General features: G+C 47.5%; 1 protein-coding gene across 2 annotated transcripts in view; it reads right to left on the reverse strand.

The window, feature by feature from the left end:
- Positions 1-207: 207 nt before the first annotated feature.
- The window catches only part of ADAM19 (ADAM metallopeptidase domain 19), an 86,324-nt gene continuing 65,529 nt past the window's right edge, over positions 208-21,002 (reverse strand). For both annotated transcript variants that reach the window (XM_020893442.2, XM_070465713.1), the window contains 11 exons: positions 20,349-20,438; positions 17,768-17,963; positions 16,419-16,527; positions 14,983-15,187; positions 13,926-14,003; positions 13,699-13,807; positions 12,525-12,669; positions 11,608-11,692; positions 11,092-11,316; positions 4,585-4,737; positions 208-3,770 (listed from right to left, as the gene is read on the reverse strand). In XM_020893442.2, the coding sequence (XP_020749101.2) occupies positions 3,717-3,770; positions 4,585-4,737; positions 11,092-11,316; positions 11,608-11,692; positions 12,525-12,669; positions 13,699-13,807; positions 13,926-14,003; positions 14,983-15,187; positions 16,419-16,527; positions 17,768-17,963; positions 20,349-20,438 (1,449 nt within the window). In that variant the 3' untranslated portion in view covers positions 208-3,716. The remainder of the gene's footprint in view (positions 3,771-4,584; positions 4,738-11,091; positions 11,317-11,607; positions 11,693-12,524; positions 12,670-13,698; positions 13,808-13,925; positions 14,004-14,982; positions 15,188-16,418; positions 16,528-17,767; positions 17,964-20,348; positions 20,439-21,002) is intronic.

Consider the following 21,002-nt stretch of genomic DNA (forward strand, 5'->3'; position numbering starts at 1 on the left):
GACCTACTTAAACTAGACCAGCCTTTGTCCAGGTGCAAAGACCAGCAAAGACCCCAGGCTTCTCTGGCTCAGGTTCGCCCACGGTGGTCTGACAAGCTGGGCGGATGGTCCCTGTGGGAACTCTTCTGAGGAGTCCTCAGGAATGGATCCTATCCAGGCTAGCCAGTACAACATGAAAACAAACAAACAAGAGCTGTCAAACCAGCCGACATTTCAAATGACAATTTAATTAAATACAAACAAGGAAAAAAGGCACCATGGCCCATTCAAGTATTTTGCATAGATATACAAATATTGTAAACAATTAATAGGTGAATGAGAGAAAAGAGGATCTGTTTTCCGTGAACAATCTCCCAAATAAAAAGAAAATTCACATTGCCCTGGATCCCAGACACATACGTACGTACACACAGTGGGTAGTGAGAGAGGGTGTGTGGAGGGGTGGCTCTGGGGGCACTGGGCGTGGATTCTGCAGAGCCTCTCCTTTACCAGGTTCCCTAGGGAGGGGTGGGCACCATTCCAGTTGGCATAGTCTTGGTTTTCTTGGGTGTCCTGCAGAGCTGTTGTACATACATTTAATGCAATCTCTGACTTTAAAACCAGTCCCCGATTTAAAACATGAGAGTCTTCTATACCCCCGGCAAAAAAAAAAAAAAAAAAATTCTGACATGGGTAAGAGGCGGCTTTGTTCTAAAGGATTACAGCAAGATACGGAGAGGGGTCATGGCCACAGTGGATGGGGCTACGACATCACTGTAAGATCTACAACGAGACACTATAAGGTCTGCAAGGCTCTCAGAGCTGGGGCAGAGAGGAGCTGTTCTTTTACAGGGAGTAGTAAACAAGGCTAAAAAGAATGGAGGTAAGCAGGCAGTTACCACTGGAGCCTAGTGCCTGGGCTAAAACCCACTGAGACAAGGAGAGCCAATGCGAGCTCCCTTGAGATTTACATTTCAGAGATGCCTCCCAGGCTCTTAAGGAAAACAAGTCTAGGGTTGAAAAACTGGTCAGAGGCTAAGTTAGCTTCTAAAAAGATTTACAGTCTCCATCTGAACAGAAGGCTGGTTAAATCACTCCACCAAGCCTCAGTTAAGATCCTTTCCTCCCCATCAGACCCTAAGCATGGACTTGCCCGCATGGACTCGCCCTCGGCCAGAGCCGGCATCGGCCGCTCCCCCAAAGGCTGACCACTAAGTCTGTCCCTGAATGTGGTTCTTTCCAGCCATGCTCACTCCTTCCTATAAAAGGCCTCTTCCTTCCGAGCTGTTGAGATGCTTACAGATCTTGCAGCCGCTCAGCTCACCCGAGCATTCTCCTAAAGCAACTGCCCCGTGCCCCTGACTCAACATTCCCTTCCCCAGTCTTGCAGTAATCCCTGCGAGTAAAGTCCTTCCTTCCCTAAATCCATACTGGGTTTTGTCACCTCAAAGCAGCACATGGACACAGGAGGGGAAAAGAGGGCCATAGAAGCCAGTCTTGTCCCCCCTGGGCAGCCTCCCTGGCCTGCCAGAATGGTGCCTCCTGCCTCCCTGAACAGAACCAGGAGAGTAACAGTAAATAGAACAGGTTGCCAAAAGTCTTACCAGATTTTAAAAATTCAACCATCTTCCAGTTCACAGTACAATTTTTATCACATGGAGGTGGTATTAAAATAATGGAAAACAAACACACAAGAAAGCAACAACCCAGGTCTCTTTCCGGTTTGGTTCCAGGGAGGGTGGGTTTCAGATTCAAGAGGCTCACACCTCAGAGCCTTCTACCTCCTAATGTGGGGGAGGAAAGCTGGACAGAACCACAGGATCATTGGTGAGGCATGGGATTGGGACTAAGGGTGATTTTGGTGGGGGAGGTGTTTTAGCCTTTCATTTTCTGGGACCCAGCCCTGAGGCCTGGGGCATCTAGAGGAGCATGCTTAAATGGAAGGCTGTCCCCTGACTCCACCAGGAAGTGAGGATGATGGACATTGGGTATGGGGCGCAACCAGGACCCTTGTGAGCAAGACAGAGGTGTGAATATCACCAACATCACAACTACCTGATTACCTGAGGGAGGAGAACTTCATTTCCTGAGCTCTTCCTAAATCCCCCCCAAGAGTGCCCCAGGTGCACAGCCCGAATCTCCCACCTGTCTCCAAACCCAGAACAATGATTAAGCACCCATTGTGTATGGAGAGCTAGAATGGGGCCCTGGGCTAGTGATTGGGGGTGAGAACTCAAGCCTCTTCCTTGAACTGAGGTTTTCAAGAGCAAACATCTGTTCATTGCAGGAGGTGGGCAGCCCCCAGATGCCCAGCACCTTTCTGGGGTGGGAGACAGCCCCAGAGAACCTCGCCGGTGACTCTGACAATTGTCCCAGCCTGCAGAGCACCGCACAGCCCCCCTCCCTGTAGGGAGGACAGGACCAGAGGAAAGAGCACAAGGAAGTGGATGAGGAATCATCTCGCTGGTCCCGGCACAGACTCTGTCCCATCAAGGCTGCTTCTCTAGGGAGTGCTAGAGACAGGTCTGCTCTCTGCTCAGAAGACAACAGTCCTGCCTCGTCGCTGATCAGCCTGGGGATAGTTGGGGTTCCCAGGACATCCGCTCCCTTCCCTACACCTGCTGCTGTCCCTGAGGACCATGCTCAGATTCAGGGCAGGGAGTGAGAGGAAGACCTGCGCTCTGCTGAGGTCACAAAACCATGGACAGTAAAGCCAGGAGCTCACAGCCATGGCCCGAGGCCATGCCAGTCATCACTCTTGAGAAACCAGGAAATCCCGGGGCCAGCTGTCAGGCAGGACCCTGACCTGCAAGTCACAGCACCAGGTCCCAGGAAGTCGGGACTGCTGGGGAATCGCGTTCCACAGCACCACACGTTGGGCAGGTCCAAGCACGCAAAGAGAAATCAAAAGCACGAGGCACTTGGAAAGTGCAGAAAAGAGAAAACAGAGCAAGCAAGAATCATGGCGAGTGGATGGCGACCTTTGGCTTGACGGCTCAGAGGGGCCCAGGCTGTGCTCCCCCTGCTGTCTAAACGCCTACAAATAGTACCTGTCTGAGTCAGAGTGACCCGTGGGAATATGGGGAGGTAGGGGTTTGGGGTGGTGGGGGGTGGTAAGGAGAGGACTTGATTTGTTCACATGTGAGCACTGAGCCAGGAGTTATGACCTTGACCAAGCCCTGGGCAGTGGGAGGGACCCCTCGATCCCAGAGCTAAAAGGGAGGCTAAGTGCCCGCCTCCAGCCAACCTGGGACCATGGAGGAAGACAGAAGAAATAGAAAGCTCTCACGTGTACCCTCCGCCACAGACGTGGATGGATGGCTTCTCCAAGCTGAGTCCTGGCCTGAAGGTCTAAACCAGCTTCCCAGCTGGGCTCCAGCTCGGACCACCGGCACCAGCTGGACTGGCACCCCTGGGGGGACGGCCCAGCTGGAGGGTGGATGGGGGAGACGCAGCCATTCGTCCTCCTCCGCTTTCCTGTTCCTACCTGGGGCTGGATATTGCACAAAACAACACTTGGATGCCGTGGGGTAGTAGTCACTCTGGGCCCCTGAGGAGGCCGAGGAGGCACTGAGTCGAGAAGGAGATTTTGAGAGATGCGCTGGTTCCAGGAGGAGCAGGGTGGGGGAGGAGGAGCTCGGAGGTGGCCAGACATGCTTCTTCCAGAGCCCATGGCTAATGGCTCCTCTGTGGTATTCAAAGTCCTCAAGGGAAGGGAGAAGCCCCTTTAGACGAGTCTAGATTTTCGAGCTAGTCATCCCCACAGCCCTCTGTGATCTGTATTCAGGAAACTGGGGGGAAAAAGAGAGGAGGGAGAGAGATGTCAGATCTGTGCGGATTAATGGAATCAGTGGGGCACCGTCCTCTTGCTTGTGACAGGTGAGCAGACGTGACAGACAGCTGGGAACGACGGTTTCTACAGAAGTCTGTCTACGTGTCTTCTTGTCTATCAACTGTCCAGTGAGATGCATGATGGCGCCCCCCCACCCCTCCTGACCCCAGCTGATCAGCTATCCCCACTCCTCCCTCTCAGCAAAGCTGTACCTCAGTCTGCAGAGTTTGCAGGGCCTCGTGGGAACACAGGGCAGTGAGCCAGCTTCCTCACTGGCTCCTGTCTGCCCCAGCTCCCAGGACCGGCCGCACAGCTTCAAGGAAGATATATTAGGAAAGGCCATTGTGCACACCCTACCAAAGGCTGGCAGTTAATGGCAATTAACTGCCTCGAGCTTCACAGCAACCCGGGGTGGGGGTTGTCTACTGCTGCTTCCTAAAACCTCTTTCAAGATAAGGCATCGGAGACTCCAGAGTGACTTGCTCAGGGCCGCTCAGCTCATTAGCTGCAGAGCTGGTTTGAACCAGAGCCCAGCCTTCTTAACATCAGCTTTCGTGTGAAACTAAAACTCCTCTATCACCAGGGGGTGATATCACCAATTTAAGGGACAGTCATTCAGGCACCAAGAAACACTAAGCTTTTTGTCCTTGGCTTTTGTTCTGGAAGTTCAGCCTTACCCAAGAAGCATGAACTGGTCTGTTTTCTCAACCATATTTTTGCCCCCTAGATCCCTCTGCTCTTAGCTTTTACCTCAGGGGATTCTGAAGACTCACCTTTGGGGCAGCTGCCACCAGGGGCCGGGTCTGCTGAGGCCTGGAGGGAGGGGGCCGTAGGATGGAGGCGCTGCCTGGCCTAGGGAGGTTCTTGCGGCCTGGCACCGGGTTAGCCGGGAGCGCCTTCTGCGGCGGCCGAGGCCTGGAGAGATCCTGTGGAGAAAGCCACCAGCCTCACTCAAAGGCCAGAGGCGCTCGTTCAAGAGAAAACGTCCTCAGTATGTTACAGGCCAAAAGCAGATGAGAAGAGGGATATACCATTTAAAAAGAATGGTCCCATTTATAAAAGCAGATTGTGTGCGTACATGTTTACCTGCTCAGGAAAAAAAGCCTTTTTGGAGAGCAAGTTGGCATCTTTTAAAATCAGAAATCATCCTCAATTTAGAAGTGATCATTCTCTGACCTAATACATGATTCCACTTCCTTTTACCAACTACTTGCACAGGGTCACAGAAATGAAACTGCAAGGATGTTCCTCAAAGCACTGTTTGTGACAGCAAAAGAAATTACAAATAATTAAAATTTTCACCAACAAAGTACTAAAATTACACAGTGACATATGATGCGGTACTTTAAAAGAATGAAGTAGGCTGATAAGTGCTGAGGTGGGAAGATGCCCAAGAGAAATGGCAAGGTGTGGTACAAGCTGAAGAGGAGGGTTGAGAGAAACAAGCCACCCTCCCTCAGTCCCCTGCCAGTGTAAATGCAGAGGGATGGGGGGAAGTCAGAAAGGATGAGGACCAAACTGATGACAGAGGTGAGAGGCTACGAGTGGGCTGTGCATGCTGAGAGGGGTCGTCCAACTGAACATTCAATTTTTTTTTAACATGACTATTACCTGTGCAAATAAAATTTTTAAAAAGAAGAAATCATATTTTCCATATTGGTTGTCTGTGGGTGGCACAATTCTTTCCTTTGTACTTTCACATTACCTTCATGTTTTACTACCTTCTCGATAAGGCCTTCCCTAATGGCCTTATTTAAAATTATAACACCCTGCAAAACACAACCATACACAATCTGTGGGATGCAGCAAAAGCAGTCCTAACAGAGAAGTTCATAGTGATACAGGCCATCCTCAGAAAACAAGAAAAATCTCAAGCAACCTAGCCCACTACCTAAAAGAATTAGAAAAAGCAGAAACTTGGTTTAAACAAAACTTAAAGTCAGTTTATGGAAGGAAATAATAAAGATCGGAGAGGAAACAAATAACAGAGATTAAAAAACAATAGAAAAAAATCAATAAAACCAACAGCTGGTTTTCTGAGAGGATCAACAAAATCAATAAACCCTGGTCAGGCTCACCAAGAAGAAAAGACAGAGGACCCAAATAAAACAAGAAATGAAAGAGGAGAAACAATTATAGACATGGCAGAAATACAAAAAATCATAAGAGAAAACTCTGAACAATTTTATACCAATAAATCGGACAACCTAGAAGAAATGAACAACTTTCTAGAAACATACTGCCCTCCAAAACTGAATCAGGAAGAAATAGATAATTTGAACAGGCTCATCACTAGAAGTGAGACACAATCTATGATAAAAAAAAAAAAAACAAAAAAAACCCCAAAAACTCCCTGCAAACAAAAGTCCAGGACCAGTGGCTTTACTGGAGAATTCTACCAAACATACAAAGAAGAACTTACACAAATCATTCTCAAACAACTCCAGAAGATTAAAGAGAAGGGAATACTCCCTAAGTCATTCTATGAAGCCACCATCACTCTGATACCAACACCAGACAAAGATCATCAAAAAAGAAAATTACAGGCCAATATCTTTGATGAATGTAGATGCAAGAGCCCTTAACAAAATATTAACAGACTGAATCCAACACATAAAAAAGATCATACATCACGACCAAACTGAATTCATCTCAGTGTCACAAGAATAGTTCAACATACACAAATCAATTAATGTGATACACCACATCAAAAGACAAAAACCACATGATTGTCTCAATAGATGAAGAAAAAGCATTTGATAAAATTCAACATTCATTCATAACAGAAATTCACCAAAGTGGGTATAGAGGGAACATATCTCAGCATAATTAAGGGTATTTATGAGAAACCCACAGCCAACATAATACTTGACAGTGAAAAGCTGAAAGCCTTCCCAACTACAATCCCGAACAAGGATGCCCACCCTCACCACTTCTATTCAACATAGCACTGGAAGTCCTAGCTACAGTAGTCAAGACCAGAAAAAGAAATACAAGGTATCCAAATTGGAAAAGAAGAGGTAAAGTAGTCATTATATGCAGATGACATGATACTACATACAGTAATAGTATACATACATGATACATACATATAAAAAATTCTAAAGACTCAAACCACTACAGCTGGGATGTTCAGTGGTTAAGACTCTGTGCTTCCACTGCAGGAGTGCAGATTCAATTTCTGGTTGGGGAACGACATGCCCCATGGGGCAGCCAAATTTTTTTAAATAATAAAAATAAAAGGGAATAGGATTTAAAAACCTGTACCACCCCCTCATTCAGCATTCCCAGACCCCTTTATCCTAATCTACTTTTTCTTTCTTGGTATATATCACTTATCCCATTCCACCACAGTATTCTCCCTTATTTTTTATTTTCTCTCTCTGTTCCCCATTAGACCAGAAAGAGGAGCAGGGGTCCTTTTCTGATTCAGTGATACAGCTCAAGCTTCCTGAACAGGGCCTCGTATACAGTAAGCATTCAACATACATTAGTTGAAAAAAAAAAATAAAACTCTGCACTAGTCAGAAAAGTTTAAATAACTATATTTCTTCTGTGATCAAAAAACAAATTTTAAGGGGCAAAGACTGGACCATGCCACCACTCACAGATCCCCAGGCTGGTACAAGAGAGAAGCTGATTCTACAAGTGAGGGTTTCGGGGCCTGCTGACTTGGATTGTTCCCCTTCTTGAGAAGGTCACAAGCGAGCATAAAAATGGCTAAATGGCAAGCATGGGGAGAGGGTGGGAGTAAATCAGAGATTTTCTGCAAGAAGCTTCTCAGTAAGCAGAAAACTGGGAGCAGAAATGAGTAAGAGCAGCAGATTCTTGGGACCAAAAAACCACGCTGTCCTGCTCCATTCCTTCCCCTAAGGATCAAGAGATCCAACATCCTTCCAGGCCAGACAGCTGCCAAACCAGAGCGGCTGCTGGAGGCCAGGACAGAGACATTCTGGCGGAAGCAACAGCTGGGTGCAGATGTCAGGATGCAGTGGGGAAATGCTGGGCTCCCTTGGCTGCCTGCTGTGACCCTGCTCCCTGAGCAGGGTCGTGCCACTGGCCACGTACCGGAGGCCTCACCTCCGGAATGTTTTTCTGGGGTGGAAACAGTCCCTGAACTGCTCTGGCCCAATGCTCCCATTCTCAGCAGCAGCACCTCTGTCAGTCAAGCTGCACAAACCAAACCAGACACGAGGCAACTGTGCAGGGGGGATCATCCCCTCCCAACCCTCAGCAGTAACTGTTCCCCAAGTCCTGTCTATTTTCTTTTCTATACACCCCTCATGGGCTTCACCCTGTCAACACTAGACACAGTTGTAACTGATAATGTCTGTGCACTCAGCCTCATCGTCCTCTGATCAAATGCCACCATAGTGGGCCTTTCATTTTTTAAAACGACTTTTTAATCAAAGTGCAATATACATAAAAAACATGAGTCATAAATATACAACCAAATGAATTATCAGAGTGAACACACTAACGTAATCCTCACCCAGGTTGAAAAAAAAAGGGGGGAAGATTAATAGCCCCAGAAGCATCTCTGGGCCCTCTCTTAGGCACTGTGCCTTCCTCTTCCCTAAATGTAGCCCAAAGTGAGATCCCAAAGCAAATCTGACCACATCACCCACATCCCACCCCTGCCTTGTTCCCACTGAATGCAAATCTGATTTGTAATCCAGGCCCATTGCACAGTCTGGCCTCTCCTGGCTCTCCAGCTTCTTATCATAGCTCCTTGGGCCCCAGGCAAAGGGGCTCTGAAACTCCTTCCATCTGTGGGCTCTCTTTATCACAAAGCTTCCCCACCAGCAGGTCCCTGGTCTAAACCTCTCCTGCCCTTCACAGCCTGTGAACTCCTGCTCACCCCTCAGGTCTCAGCTCCAATGTCACCTCCTCAGGGAAGCTTTCCCAGATTTTCCAGACTAGATCAAGTCCCCGATAACTCTCTTTGTAAGCAAGCTGAACCTCTCCTTCACAGAACTTACCACTACTCTAACTACACACATACCAGTGTCTTCCCCAGTAGGCTGTGAGCTCTAGGAGGCAGAAATGGCTTTGCTCACCACTGCCAGGTACAAAGTAGAAGTTCACACACATGTGCAGAGAGAGCAGAAGAGGTTACAAAGCTTGGCCTACCACCTCTCAAGAGGGGTCCATGTCACCAGGCTAGGAGGTGGTGGAGCTGAGACCCGAGAGTGTGGATCCCCCCAGAGCCCAACCAGGACCTGACATACAACGTGGTGAAGGGTTTGGAGTCAGCCCTAGGTGCAAGTCCTGGCTACCCTACTTACAAACCGCCCCGTGGCCTGGCCCCTTCAGCCCTGGGAGACAGCCCCCCCAAAGAGAAACCAAGGGCAGCAGAGACTCAGTCCTGGGACGGGTCCCAGGAAGGGCGTCTGCCCAGACTGAATCCCTGTAGCCGCCCTCAGCACTGTTGAGAAATCCCTGTTTGGGCCTGAAGCCATGCTTCGGGTGTGTATTTTGGGGTCCTCTGGTCCCCCTCATACCCTCGTCTGCACGTGGTTGCTTTCTCCCCTCTTATTCCCTTTCTCTCTCCTCTGGGCCCTTCAAAACTCACATGTGGCCACTCTAACCCCAGTGTCTCAGAATGAGAGTGTATTTGGAACATGGCCTTTAAAGAGGTGATTATGTTGAAATAAGGCCATTAGAGTGGGCCCTAATCCAATCTGATTGCCGCCCTTATAAGAGGAAATGTGGACACACGGAAACATCGGGGCGTACACGCACAAAGGAAGCACCACATGAGGACACAGGAGAACGCAGTCACCTGCAAGCCAAGGAGAGTCGCCGCGGAAGAAACCAAACCTACTGGACTTCCAGCCTCCAGAACTGTCAGGAAATAAGTAGTCTCTGTGGTTTCGGCAACCGCCTCCCACCCCCCAGTCTGTGGTGTCTGTTACAGTTGCCCAAGGAGCCTAACACACTCTCCATGTCCTCTTCTCTCCTCCTCTCTCTTTCTTATTGCTTCTTCTCTCCCTGTCAGTCTTTCTTTTCTCTTTCTGTATGGAATTTTCTATCCCACTCCTGCCCCAGATGAGAAAAATGAGGGAGCAGCAGCTTTGCAGGGCTTCCCAGGTGGCACAGGAGTAAAGAATCTGCCTGCCAAATTCAGGAGATGCAGGTTCGATCCCTGAGCTGGGAAGATCCCCCTGGAGAAGGAAATGGCAACCTGATCCAGAGTTCTTGCCTGGGAAATTCCAAGGATGGAGGAGCCTGGTAGATCACAGTCCATGGGGTCCCAGAGTCAAACATGACTGAGCAACGGAGCATGCACTGCAGCAGCTTTGCATCATCAGAGAACCAAACCTGTTGCTCCTGGCTCTGCTGAACCATGACACTGCCATGTCCCAGGGACCCCGGGACCTGGAGCCAACCACAGTCCTTAGGGGCAGGGACAGCCTGGGCCCCCTGGAGTCCTCTGGACCATGCCCAAGAAACAACAGTCCCAGGAGGGAAATGGACAAGTCCCCTACCCCAGCTGAGGGTGAAACACACAGGTGGTTCCGGAAGGCACCACGCCTAGCCAGCACCCAACATCCGTGTCTGTGCGGTAGGAACTCCTGCCAGAAGGTGCAGCTGGAGCTATCAGAGCACAGACACGCCGGGTAAACAGACTGCTGGGCAGGATAGCTCTGCTTCTAAAGAGCACCGGTGATGGGGGGATAGCCCAGGTCCTGCCCACCCCTCCCAGAGGCCAGGCCCTTTGACCTGGCCCCCAGATGAGCAAGGCATCACCCTACATCCCTCAGGAAGACTTCCCGACTAGTACAAGGCACTGATCAGCACAATTTGGTGGAATAAGTACTACGATGAGAGACATACAGGGACACCAAACTTGGGCTTGGGGGTCACAGAAGGCTTTTTGGAGGAAGCAGCATTTAACAGGAAATCTAAGAATGAACACAAGATGTTGATGCAAAGGGAAGAAAGTGTATGTGGCAGAGGAAACAGCATTTGCAAAGGCCTAGCGGAGAGTAAAAGACCATGGGGAACTGAAACACTAACTGAACATGCATATTTGGAGTGGAAGATGGGCGCTGGCTTATCACAGAAGAGGCCAACCAGGGAGGAAGTCCTCTGTAGTATATTTCCCCATCTTATCACCTCACACTCCGTGTGCCCAATATGGATCAGAATGCAGAAAAGGCAGTCAGCCCAGGACACAGCAAGCTCTCTCTTCCCAGCCTCCATCATTCCTCATTCCTCGTGGCTGATGGCTTGACAAGGTGCTCCTGATGCAGGGTTGCTGAGAAACCACTTACCTGGGAGAGGACGCACTTAGGTGCGGGGGGCACTGGCCGGCTTGGGGGTGGTCCCCTGGATGATTCTTTCCTCTCTACTGATGGTCTGGGCCCTGGGGAGTTTCTAGCAGCCTTGCTGAGGTGTGCTGGCGATGGCGCAGGTGGTGACACAATATGCAGGTAGTCTGGAGGGGGCCGGGGAGGAGGCTGGGAAGGCTTCCGTAGGGTTTCAGGGGTGTTGGTCACCTGTGTGCATAAGACAAAGAATGCCTGAGACACAGGAACGCTTAATGCACTTAAAAACTTGGGGGTGGCCTTGGGTGTCCCACTGGCACGAACAAAGACCTTGGATTCCAGAGGTCAGATGCAACTTTTAAAGTCATGAGGGGATGGTAGAATCAGCTGACCATCTCTCAGGCCAAGAAAGTGTCGTTTATTACCAATCCCAAGGGGCCCACAAAGGTGCTTAAGGGAAAATCTAGCAGAATCCTAAGAGAGAAGGTCAAAGTAGCAAAGTTCATGGTGCAAAGCCCTTACCTTTCGCCTGCCCTGGGGCGTCTGCAACTTGAACGTTGGGTTGGCGTGACCTGTTCCACTGTTCTGAGACACCCTGAAGGGACAACTAGTAACAAGAAAGGAGAAGCACAGGTTGTTCATTGAAGGTCACTGCCTGAGTTCGCTCTGACACAGGTGTGGCCAGCGAACAGCCCAGTCTTCCCTGAATCTGCCCTGGCAGAAGTGGGATTGGCCCTCCTGAAGCCCAGCTCCCTCAGCATGGAGACAGTGGCCAGTGGAAAACTCCCAAGGAAAGACAGTTGGCCTCCTACACAGCAGTGTGCCTCAGTATCTTTTCTTCATCCTTTTAAGACCTTTTCCCCCCAAGAAGACAAGGATGTTACCAGCCATCAACCAATCTCCCTAAGGCATCATTCCAGGAGGACCTGGAATTTAAAAATCTCCTCTGGAAAAAAGTATGATTTATAACAGAAGACTTGGAGACTATACATCTTCAATACCGACAGGAATGAATTACTTAGGGAAAAAATGACTCTTTGCCTTGAATTTATGTCTAGCCACCTCTGTGATTGACTTGAGCTAGTCAGTTTTCCTCTGTTGCCTCACTTTCTGGGCTTTAAGATGGGGAGGAAATCCATTAGATACAGGATAGGTTTCATTTCATATTTCAGGTTGAATTGGTTGGGGGCATTCTGCTGAGAAGGCTTCTGAAGTCATGACCAGGCTCAATCAAGCTTACTTACAACATAAATCAGGTAGTAATGTTTGCCGTGGTCATGGAGTGTAACAGAAGGGGAGAGGGTGACGTGCGCTGGGCATTTGCCTTCCAAGTAAATGAGACCCACCACCACCAACTTCTTTTTTTAAAACCAGGCACTGCTTTCAGAAAGCTGTGACCTGCAAGTAGACCTCAAATCCCTCACAGCACCCCATCATACCTGAACTGTTGCCTCAGCTTGGAAGGGAGGGCTAAGGACTTGAGGTAGCCCAGTTTGTTGTTCTGTTTACAGCAGCGGTACATCAGTATCAGGGCCAGCAGCACAAAGATGGCTGAAAACACTCCGGCTACCACAGGACCAGCACCTTCCAGAAACAGAACCCAAGTGGCAGATTTAGAAGCAGTTGGAGCTTCAATAGTGGATTTCAAATAATATGTTCCAGATACTCTTCAGATCCTTGATTTTCATTTACCTTGTATTACTTATTTTAACTTAAAAACTATAACAAAAAAAACACATAATATGTCCCACTGGGAAGTCACTAATATTATTACTAGCTTCAATAATCAGGTCAACTTGCTTGGCAGAGACTTCACAGTAAAGTTTCTCCAGCTACTTCTGCTTAATTGAAAAGCATTCCTTTTCATATAAGGCAAGGAGCTCTATTATTATTTACCATTTGTTTTCTGCCTAAATCATGATTTTCCTGGACACAAAGCAACCACAAAACACTGAGACAAATAGACTGATCTAAGATTAGAGGTCACACATAATTCACAATTTCACATTTGGTTTCACCAAACTCGCCTCAATGTTCTCATAAATTATAAATCTAAATGTACAAAATATATATAGACCAGTGACACACTACTTTTAACTGTTTTATATATTGAAGTTTCTTCCTTGAAAGATTTTGCTCAAAAAAAAAAAAATTTTTTTTTGCTATTACTTTTTTTAAAGTTTGGAAACCAAAGAGCTAGAATCCCTGAAATACATTTCTGAGTTTCCAGCTCCTCATTTTAAGCTTTGTCCATCAAAGGGCATCTGAGTCACTATAATGTGACCTAGGTTCATGATTAATTTTAAGTGGTTGAGAAGGGGTAGTTGCTACCACTGACCCCCAGAGAGAATAGATTATTCAATAATCTGTGGTCTGTCTTAATCTCTCTGTAAGCAGGAACAGGCTCCTCAACAGAAGGGAGACAGACAGAGGAAGAGCAACTGAGCTGGGCCCCACACCAGGCTGGAGCCTGGGCCACTCATCCCACTCAGCCCCTCTTGTTCTCTCATTTATAAAAATCAGGATGACAGTGCTGACTTATTATTCCTCTGCATTATGCCACCCATCCCTCCTCACAAAGGCGGGCAGGAGCCATGCAGGCCGGCCACTCACTCTCGGGGGGCATGGGCCCGCTGTCGATGCTGCCCCCTTGGCCCGGTGTGTTGCAGAAGGGTGGGGCCCAGCCCCGGAAGCAGTGGCAGTTCTGGTTGTTGTTGCAGACCTGGAGCAAGGGCAGGGCAGGGAAGAGGTGTCAGCACCCTAGAGAGCTCTGGCCTCCCACAGTGCCTGCCCCCGTGGACATCATCGCAGAGGAGCCCCAGAACCCCGAGCATATGTACCCCATGGCCATTGCACTTCTTCGCACATCCTTCCATTTCAAAGAACGAGGTGTTCCTGCACTGCCCCTCAAAGCAAATCTGTAATGAGAAGAAAGTGGTCAGTGCAACAGAAGGGACACTGGTTGGCGACCGGGAGACTGAGGTTTTGCATTCAGAACATATGGGACACAAAAAGGCAGCCTGCTTCAGGTTATTATAGTGGGAAAAAAACCTCAAAAGCCAAGGACAGGATGGCAATTAACTAAGTTCTGCTATTTCTTTCATGATGAGGGAGCAAACAACAAATATTACATTTTAAGAAAATATAATAACACGTGTGCATGCTCAGTTGCTATGTTGTGTCCAACTCTTTACAACTCCATGGACTGTAGCCCACCAGGCTCGTCTGTCCCTGGGATTCTCCAGGCAAGCATACTGGACTGGGTTGCCATTTCCTTCTCCAGGGGATTTCCTTGACCCATGGACTGAACCCGAGAGTCTCCTGAATCTCCTGGCATTGGCAAGCAGATTATTTACCTCTGTGCCACACCTGAGAAGCCCATATAGTAAATATGTGTTATTTCATTCTATATTACTATATATTGGTTGTATGTTAATTACTTAATTGTATATTAATATGTGCTAATTTAAATATTATACTTAAAGATAATGACCATGGTGACAGCCGTTTACTTTGTGCTAGGTACTAAACCGAGTGCTTCAGACGTGTTTTACAATGTTATTCTCAGAGTTAACTCTCAGATAGCCACCCCAGGCTTTCTGGACTCCTAGTTTAGACCATTTCATAATTCATATGACAATTAATGATGAGGACAAAAGAGATATAATAGCCAATCCTTCTAAATGGTTTACAGGGATTATCTCATTTAATCCATACAACAATTCTATGTGGTGGGTCTTGCTCTTAATAATCTGCTCTATAAAGAATGCAAGCCACAGGGCTAGAGAGGTTGGGGAAGCTGCGATTTGGTAACCCAGGCATCCTCCGTCCAGACTCCCACTTCAATACTGCCCTCTGCAACCCAGAGGCTGAGTGAGGCTGGAGGAAGGAACTTACGTGATTATGGCCACACTTGGTCCCGGTCATCACCAGGCCAGGGTCCAGCATGTCACCCTCCTCCTCAGGACCTCGGTAGACGTGGGTGCCCCGACATCGGATCTGCCTTCCGTTTATCACAATGACGGTGTCGATGGGCACTGCATTAGACTCCAGGGGCCGGGCCTCGGAACTCTGACACTGGATCTTCCCACACTTGGCATCTCTGAACCCAAGAGAGTAGGAGGGAAGGAGATACAATCAGAGACAGAGAAGAGCTGGGATGCCAAAAGCTTTGATCTTTCTCGACTGGGACGGCAGGTTTGTATGGGGGAGAGGCAAAAGGCAATGAGTATGCTGTAGGGACTTAGCCAGAATTCCTCTGTGTGGTCTTAGACCAAGGATAGGATGCTACATCCTTATTCCCAAGCAGATGTAGCCAGAGGGCTGGCCTTGGGAAGTCCTCTTTACCGCAAGAACAACTGCCTGACCTGAGCAACCTAATCCCTTATGCTCTTTGTACCCCATGCACCCAGTACCCAGGTGCTGCAGCCAGAAGAAGCCTGGTGTCATCCCCGACCTCCCTCCTCCATCCTATATACCAACCCAAGTTCACACCACCATCCTCTCTCACCTAGACACCAGGAAACTGATCTCCCTGCTCCAGTCTTGCCCTACAAGGGCCTAATTTCCAAACTGCTCTTAAGCCAAAGTCCAAACTCCCCTAGCCATGTACTCAAGGTTTCTCATGATCTGGTCCCTGCTTAACTAGCCAGGCTCATTTCTCAGTAGCCGCCCCCCTCCCCACTGCACCCCAACATTATATTTTAACTATATCAAGTTGCTATCAGTTCTTCCTACCACCAGTTTTTCTCTACTCATTTCTCTGCCTGGGACACTCTCCCAAGTACCAGCACCATCCCTCATCCTGTTCAAATAGATACTTTCTTTAGATTGCAGCTTAAGCATAACTTCCCCTGGGAAACCACCTCAGTCCACTAAGGTGGGTTGGGTGGCTCCCACCATATTTCCTTTATTATACTATCCTGCTAAGTTCCATATACTCAGCCCAGTATCTGGCACTTGGTAAATCCACAATAGATAGTGGATGGGTGTGTAGGTGGATGGATGGTTGAAATGAATGAATGACTGTGTGAATGACAGGCTATTCAGATTAGGGTGTAATTAGTACCCTGCAGAAATGACCCAAGGGGGCTGATGGGCTGCTCTAAGAAGGTCCCAAAAGGAAATGTGACCAGCCTTCTAGGAGGCATTGCATCCACACCCTCCCTCTGACTTCCATAGGGTTGAATGGTGCATTGTCAAAAGGGCGGGGAAGAGATTTACTTAAGGGGCCCGCTCTAGGGCTGGCCAAGCTGATGAGTGGGCGGGAGTGACGAAAGAGCAGGACTTGCTCTGTCATCCTCATCTCATAGGGTCTGCCCTATGGTCATCACCTCATGTTGCACTTCTTGTGTTTTCCATTCATGTCCTTCCCACAGTTTCCAAAGGTGTCCCCTGCCACATTCACCTTCTCGAAGCAGAGATCAGGAGCAGGCCAGGCCCCTGGGTGGGCAAGAAACATTTATCAGCACACTAGCCAACTTTAGTAGAAGTCAGAAGCCCCCAAAGGACAGAGCTAGCCCTTGGCAAGATCAGGAAGTTAAGGAAGTTTTGTGGAAGGGAATATTCAGCCTTTTCTTTACCCCTATCTGTTATTCCACCCCCACCTTCTCAAGACCTACTCATAAAAAAGGTTTTATATCAGTTCTTTATACTTTATTGAGGTTTTATATCTACGGGAGGTTTGTGTGCTAAGACTTTTTTCTCATGAAGAAGCCCTGTCTCATTTCAGGTGTTTTTGTTTTTGTTTTAAATAAAGGTAGAACCTGCAGAAGATTTTTAAGAATAAAATATGTCTTCCAGTTTTTTCTACTTAGTCATTCCAGTTCCTACATCCCTAAAACCTGGAGAAGCAATCAATTAATAGTGTATTTTCTAAAGATAACTTTATCCCTACCTTCTAGATACAATTCTTGTGTATCTTCTAGAGATAATCTATCTAATAAAGAGTGGCAGCATAGTCTATTCACATGATTTTTTTTTTTTTTACTTAGTACATACAGAGCTGCATCCTTTTATTCAGCTTATGGAGTCCCAATGTATGGGTGCATCAGAATTACCTTAACTGGTAGGATTTATTGAAGGATTTATGGGTTGTTATTGCTCTAATAATGCTGTAATAAATATCCTTGTAAATCTACTTGGCCAAATACAAGGGATGTGTAGGACACATCCCTAAGCAGTAGTAGGAATGGGTCCAATGATAGGTACCCTTAAAATTCTGGTATCTCCAAACTGCTTTCCATTGGGGTTGTACCCATCTGTTTCCCCACATGTATAAAATGGTTTTCTCCACAACTATCTTACTATTGTTCTTGTTACAGTACTATCATTCCAACTTATCATATTAATTCTTCAGTCTTTGCCAATATGATACATGAAAAAAAAAAATCCCATCTCATAGTGATACTTTGCTCACAGCTCCATCGTCCACCTGTTTTGTTGGATTATTCTTATCCATTCACTCACTGTGAGAATTTAAAGCATCAAGGAACTAGGAAGAACACTGTCTACTGCCTCCTCCTGAAAGTCTACCTTGAGGCAAGGGGATTAAAAAAAGGTAATATCTGGAGATGCTCTTTTAGAGCCTGATTCTAAGCAATCCAGAGTGTCTGAAGAGGGAGGCTGGCTAGGAAGCAGTGGGGTGGAAGGAGGGTGGTCCGCTCCCTGGGGAGAGCCTTACCAGGGCCCCATAGCTGCTGGCACTGCTCCTGGTAGGTGAGGCACATGCCGTTGTAGCAGTAGGCCTGGCCGTCCTCGCAAGGGGTGCCATCCATCTGGTAGAAGTTGGTGGGGCACTGGGGGGACTTGCCCGTGCAGAACTCCGGGAGGTCGCACTGCCGTGCCTGTTCACGGCACAGCGTGCCCGGGGCCAACAGCTGAGCCAAGGAACAAGAAGAGGGGATAAAATCAATCTCCCACCTATCTATCCTCAATCCTCCCAGCAAGGGCTCATGAGCATCACTCCCATGGAACAGAATTTCCCATTACCATTATTTCAGAGCACTTTTTACATGACCTCACTAGCTTAAACCACCATAAATCATCTAACACAAAACATCTAACACCTAGTTTCAAGGTGGTTTTACAAATGCTAACTCTACATAGCAGTCTGAACAATCAGGTAAGAAATAATGTTTATGTAACTATTTACAGTTCACTAAGAGCTTTACTAATAACAGCTACTTTATGGAGCTCCTACTTATATGCCCAGTACTAATAATACTTCATTCACTCTTCATGACAGTCCTATGTAACATAACTATCCCTGTTTCACAGATGATGAAATCTGAGGCATGTCTCCAAAGTCTCATGGTTAGTAAGTGGCAGAAGAGCAAAGCCCACTAGGATATATGTACAGATACACACACACACACACACAAACTAGCATTCATGCATCTTTGAATTCACAAGCACTCTGGCAATAATACACCCACATTACTGAGTCAAGCTCCAGGCTAAGTATGTTACACATGTTCATCTCATGAGATCTTCACAATGCCCATGAGCTGGATGCTGCTATCTGCCCCATTCTGCAGATGGAATGACCTGATCAAAGAGCACACCCTGGGCAACTGGTAAAGAGTGAGTTTCTGTTCGAGTCTTCCAGACTCCCTGGGTGGGGGGCGGTGGGTCAGTGTTATTAGTACTCTTCCCATCTTACAGATAAAGAACTCAGGTTTGGATGGGTAATAGGCTGCCCCAAATCACACACAGGGCTGGAAATGAAGATCTCAGGCTCCAGGGCTCATCTTTTCCCACACAATTCTCTGCAGGGAAACCCTTTCCAAGATCCAAGCTGAAATCCTGGGACCCGGAGACGAGTGCTTTCCACGTTCATTCTCAGGCCTCAGCCTGAGACCCGAGGACCTGACACAGCACAGCCTCTCTGAAGGATGCCGGGTCTGTCTTAAAGTCAAACAGACGGCGTGGGAGTTCCCCTGAACAGGCAAAGAGAGCTATGTCTGACAACAGCACCCCGCCACACTGCTGGGTGACTCCACACCACCCACGGGGCATCCAAGGAGAGAAGGTGGGAGCAGGCCAGCTGGCAGCTTGCTGACAGTTTCAGAGCAAGGGTGGCCTTGGATGCATCTCCCCACCAGAGAGCAGTATGGAGGGGAAAAGGACCCACCATCCCTGGAGCCAGTCTGCCTGGGTTCAAATCCCAGCTCCTTAGCCAGCAGACCTCTGTTCATGCACTTTCTCAAGGATGCATGAGGATGATAACCTCCTCGTGGTTCTTGCTAGAAGGTCATGCTAGAAAGAATGTTCTAATAAAGCACTTGAACAGTATGGGGAACATAATGAGCCCTGAGCATGTGGTAGGTGGAAGCACAGTCCATGATCCGATCTAAAACCCTGGGACCAGATGGGCACCAGACTTCACAGATTTGAGAAAGCAGACATTACACAGATGTTCATACATATGTAAATGTGTATATCTCTCTATATATACATACACATGACATATGTATATTACATAACCCAGAATCAAGGCCTAGGATTATACCTTATAATCAAACACACTAATGTTTCTGCAGTGAAATATACTATTGGCTTTAAGTGTGATTTTTAAAAAAGACTATAATTAGATTTATGTCAATTCAGGTCCAATTTTGCCACCAAATGAGTTAAAAAAATTTTTTTTTCAGTTTTTAGAACTTCCTGAATTTCCAACTTGTAGATAAGAGATTGTAGACCTATAATAACATTAGTGGTAAAAATGGTGTGATCTTCCAATCAATACTAAGAACGTGGGCTCCAGAGTCAGAGAAACCTGGTTCAGCCCTTCCTCACTGTTTAACCCTGGAGAAGTCACTTATACCTTCTGAGCCTCAGTCTCTACATCTTAAGTTGAGGATACTAACATACACCCCATAGGGGTTCTATAAGGACTGAATGAGATGACACATATAAAATTCTCTGCACTGTGCCTGGCACCTAACAAGCAATCCATTATGTTAATCAAAACTGTGATGAGGAATATTATGATCACCAAATAAAATCAAGCCTACTCTCTCTGGACATGTTTTTTAAAAATTTCCCACTTTCCAGGAGGCCCACACAGCCTTTTGGGATGATCTGAACTCAGTGAGGTCAAATATAGAAAAAGGCAAACTTTGTTCAAAGGCTCTTTTTGGCTCCATGTTTCTGAAACTTTGACACTACCACTTCCCCAGGACTGAGGCTGAATCCTGACCATCAGCCCCTGCAGAGCCTCGGACTGTCGATCAGAACTCTGGGTGGGGAGGGCCCCTTACCTTACAGCGGTGACAGCAGGAGCCGTGCGCACACTCGGCGCCCTCTCTCAGGGTGCAGTTAGCAGCATTGCAGCAGGGGTTATCGCATTCCTGGGGAGGCAGCAAGAGGGGGTGTGAGACTCTGAGGCACCAGGGCAGGGAGATGGGAAACAAGGCGGGATGAGGGGCCTTTACCCCCTATCCTACCTCATGTGTCCCTGGAACTCCAGCTCCCTGGAAAATCTCTACCCAAAACATCACTTTATAGCTTTATCATTAAAATAGTATGCATATATTGTAGAGAATATACATAAGCAGAGTCATCAGTAACACACAACTTAGACACAACTGCATTTTGACACATTTATAAACATATAGTTATTTTACAAAATCACAGTATCCATATCGCTTTTAAACTTAACACACTACACCCACTTCTCCTTGTAATCATGGATTCTTCTAAAATGTGATTTTTCACATAGTACTACATTATAAGGAAATGTCATGATTTGTTTTTCTCATCCCCAATCCAACATCCAGAGACCGTGTCTTCCTGGAATCCAGGCAGACCTGTGTTCTTTCCCTTCTAGCGCACCAGGTGTCTTCCCACCCCCAGGCACAGTTCTCCCACTAGCTAAAGTGTGACTTCCCTCCTTGTGCCCCTCGCTAACTCCT

The sequence above is a fragment of the Odocoileus virginianus genome, chromosome 3, assembly GCF_023699985.2.
Source record: "Odocoileus virginianus isolate 20LAN1187 ecotype Illinois chromosome 3, Ovbor_1.2, whole genome shotgun sequence".
Classification (NCBI taxonomy): domain Eukaryota; kingdom Metazoa; phylum Chordata; class Mammalia; order Artiodactyla; family Cervidae; genus Odocoileus; species Odocoileus virginianus.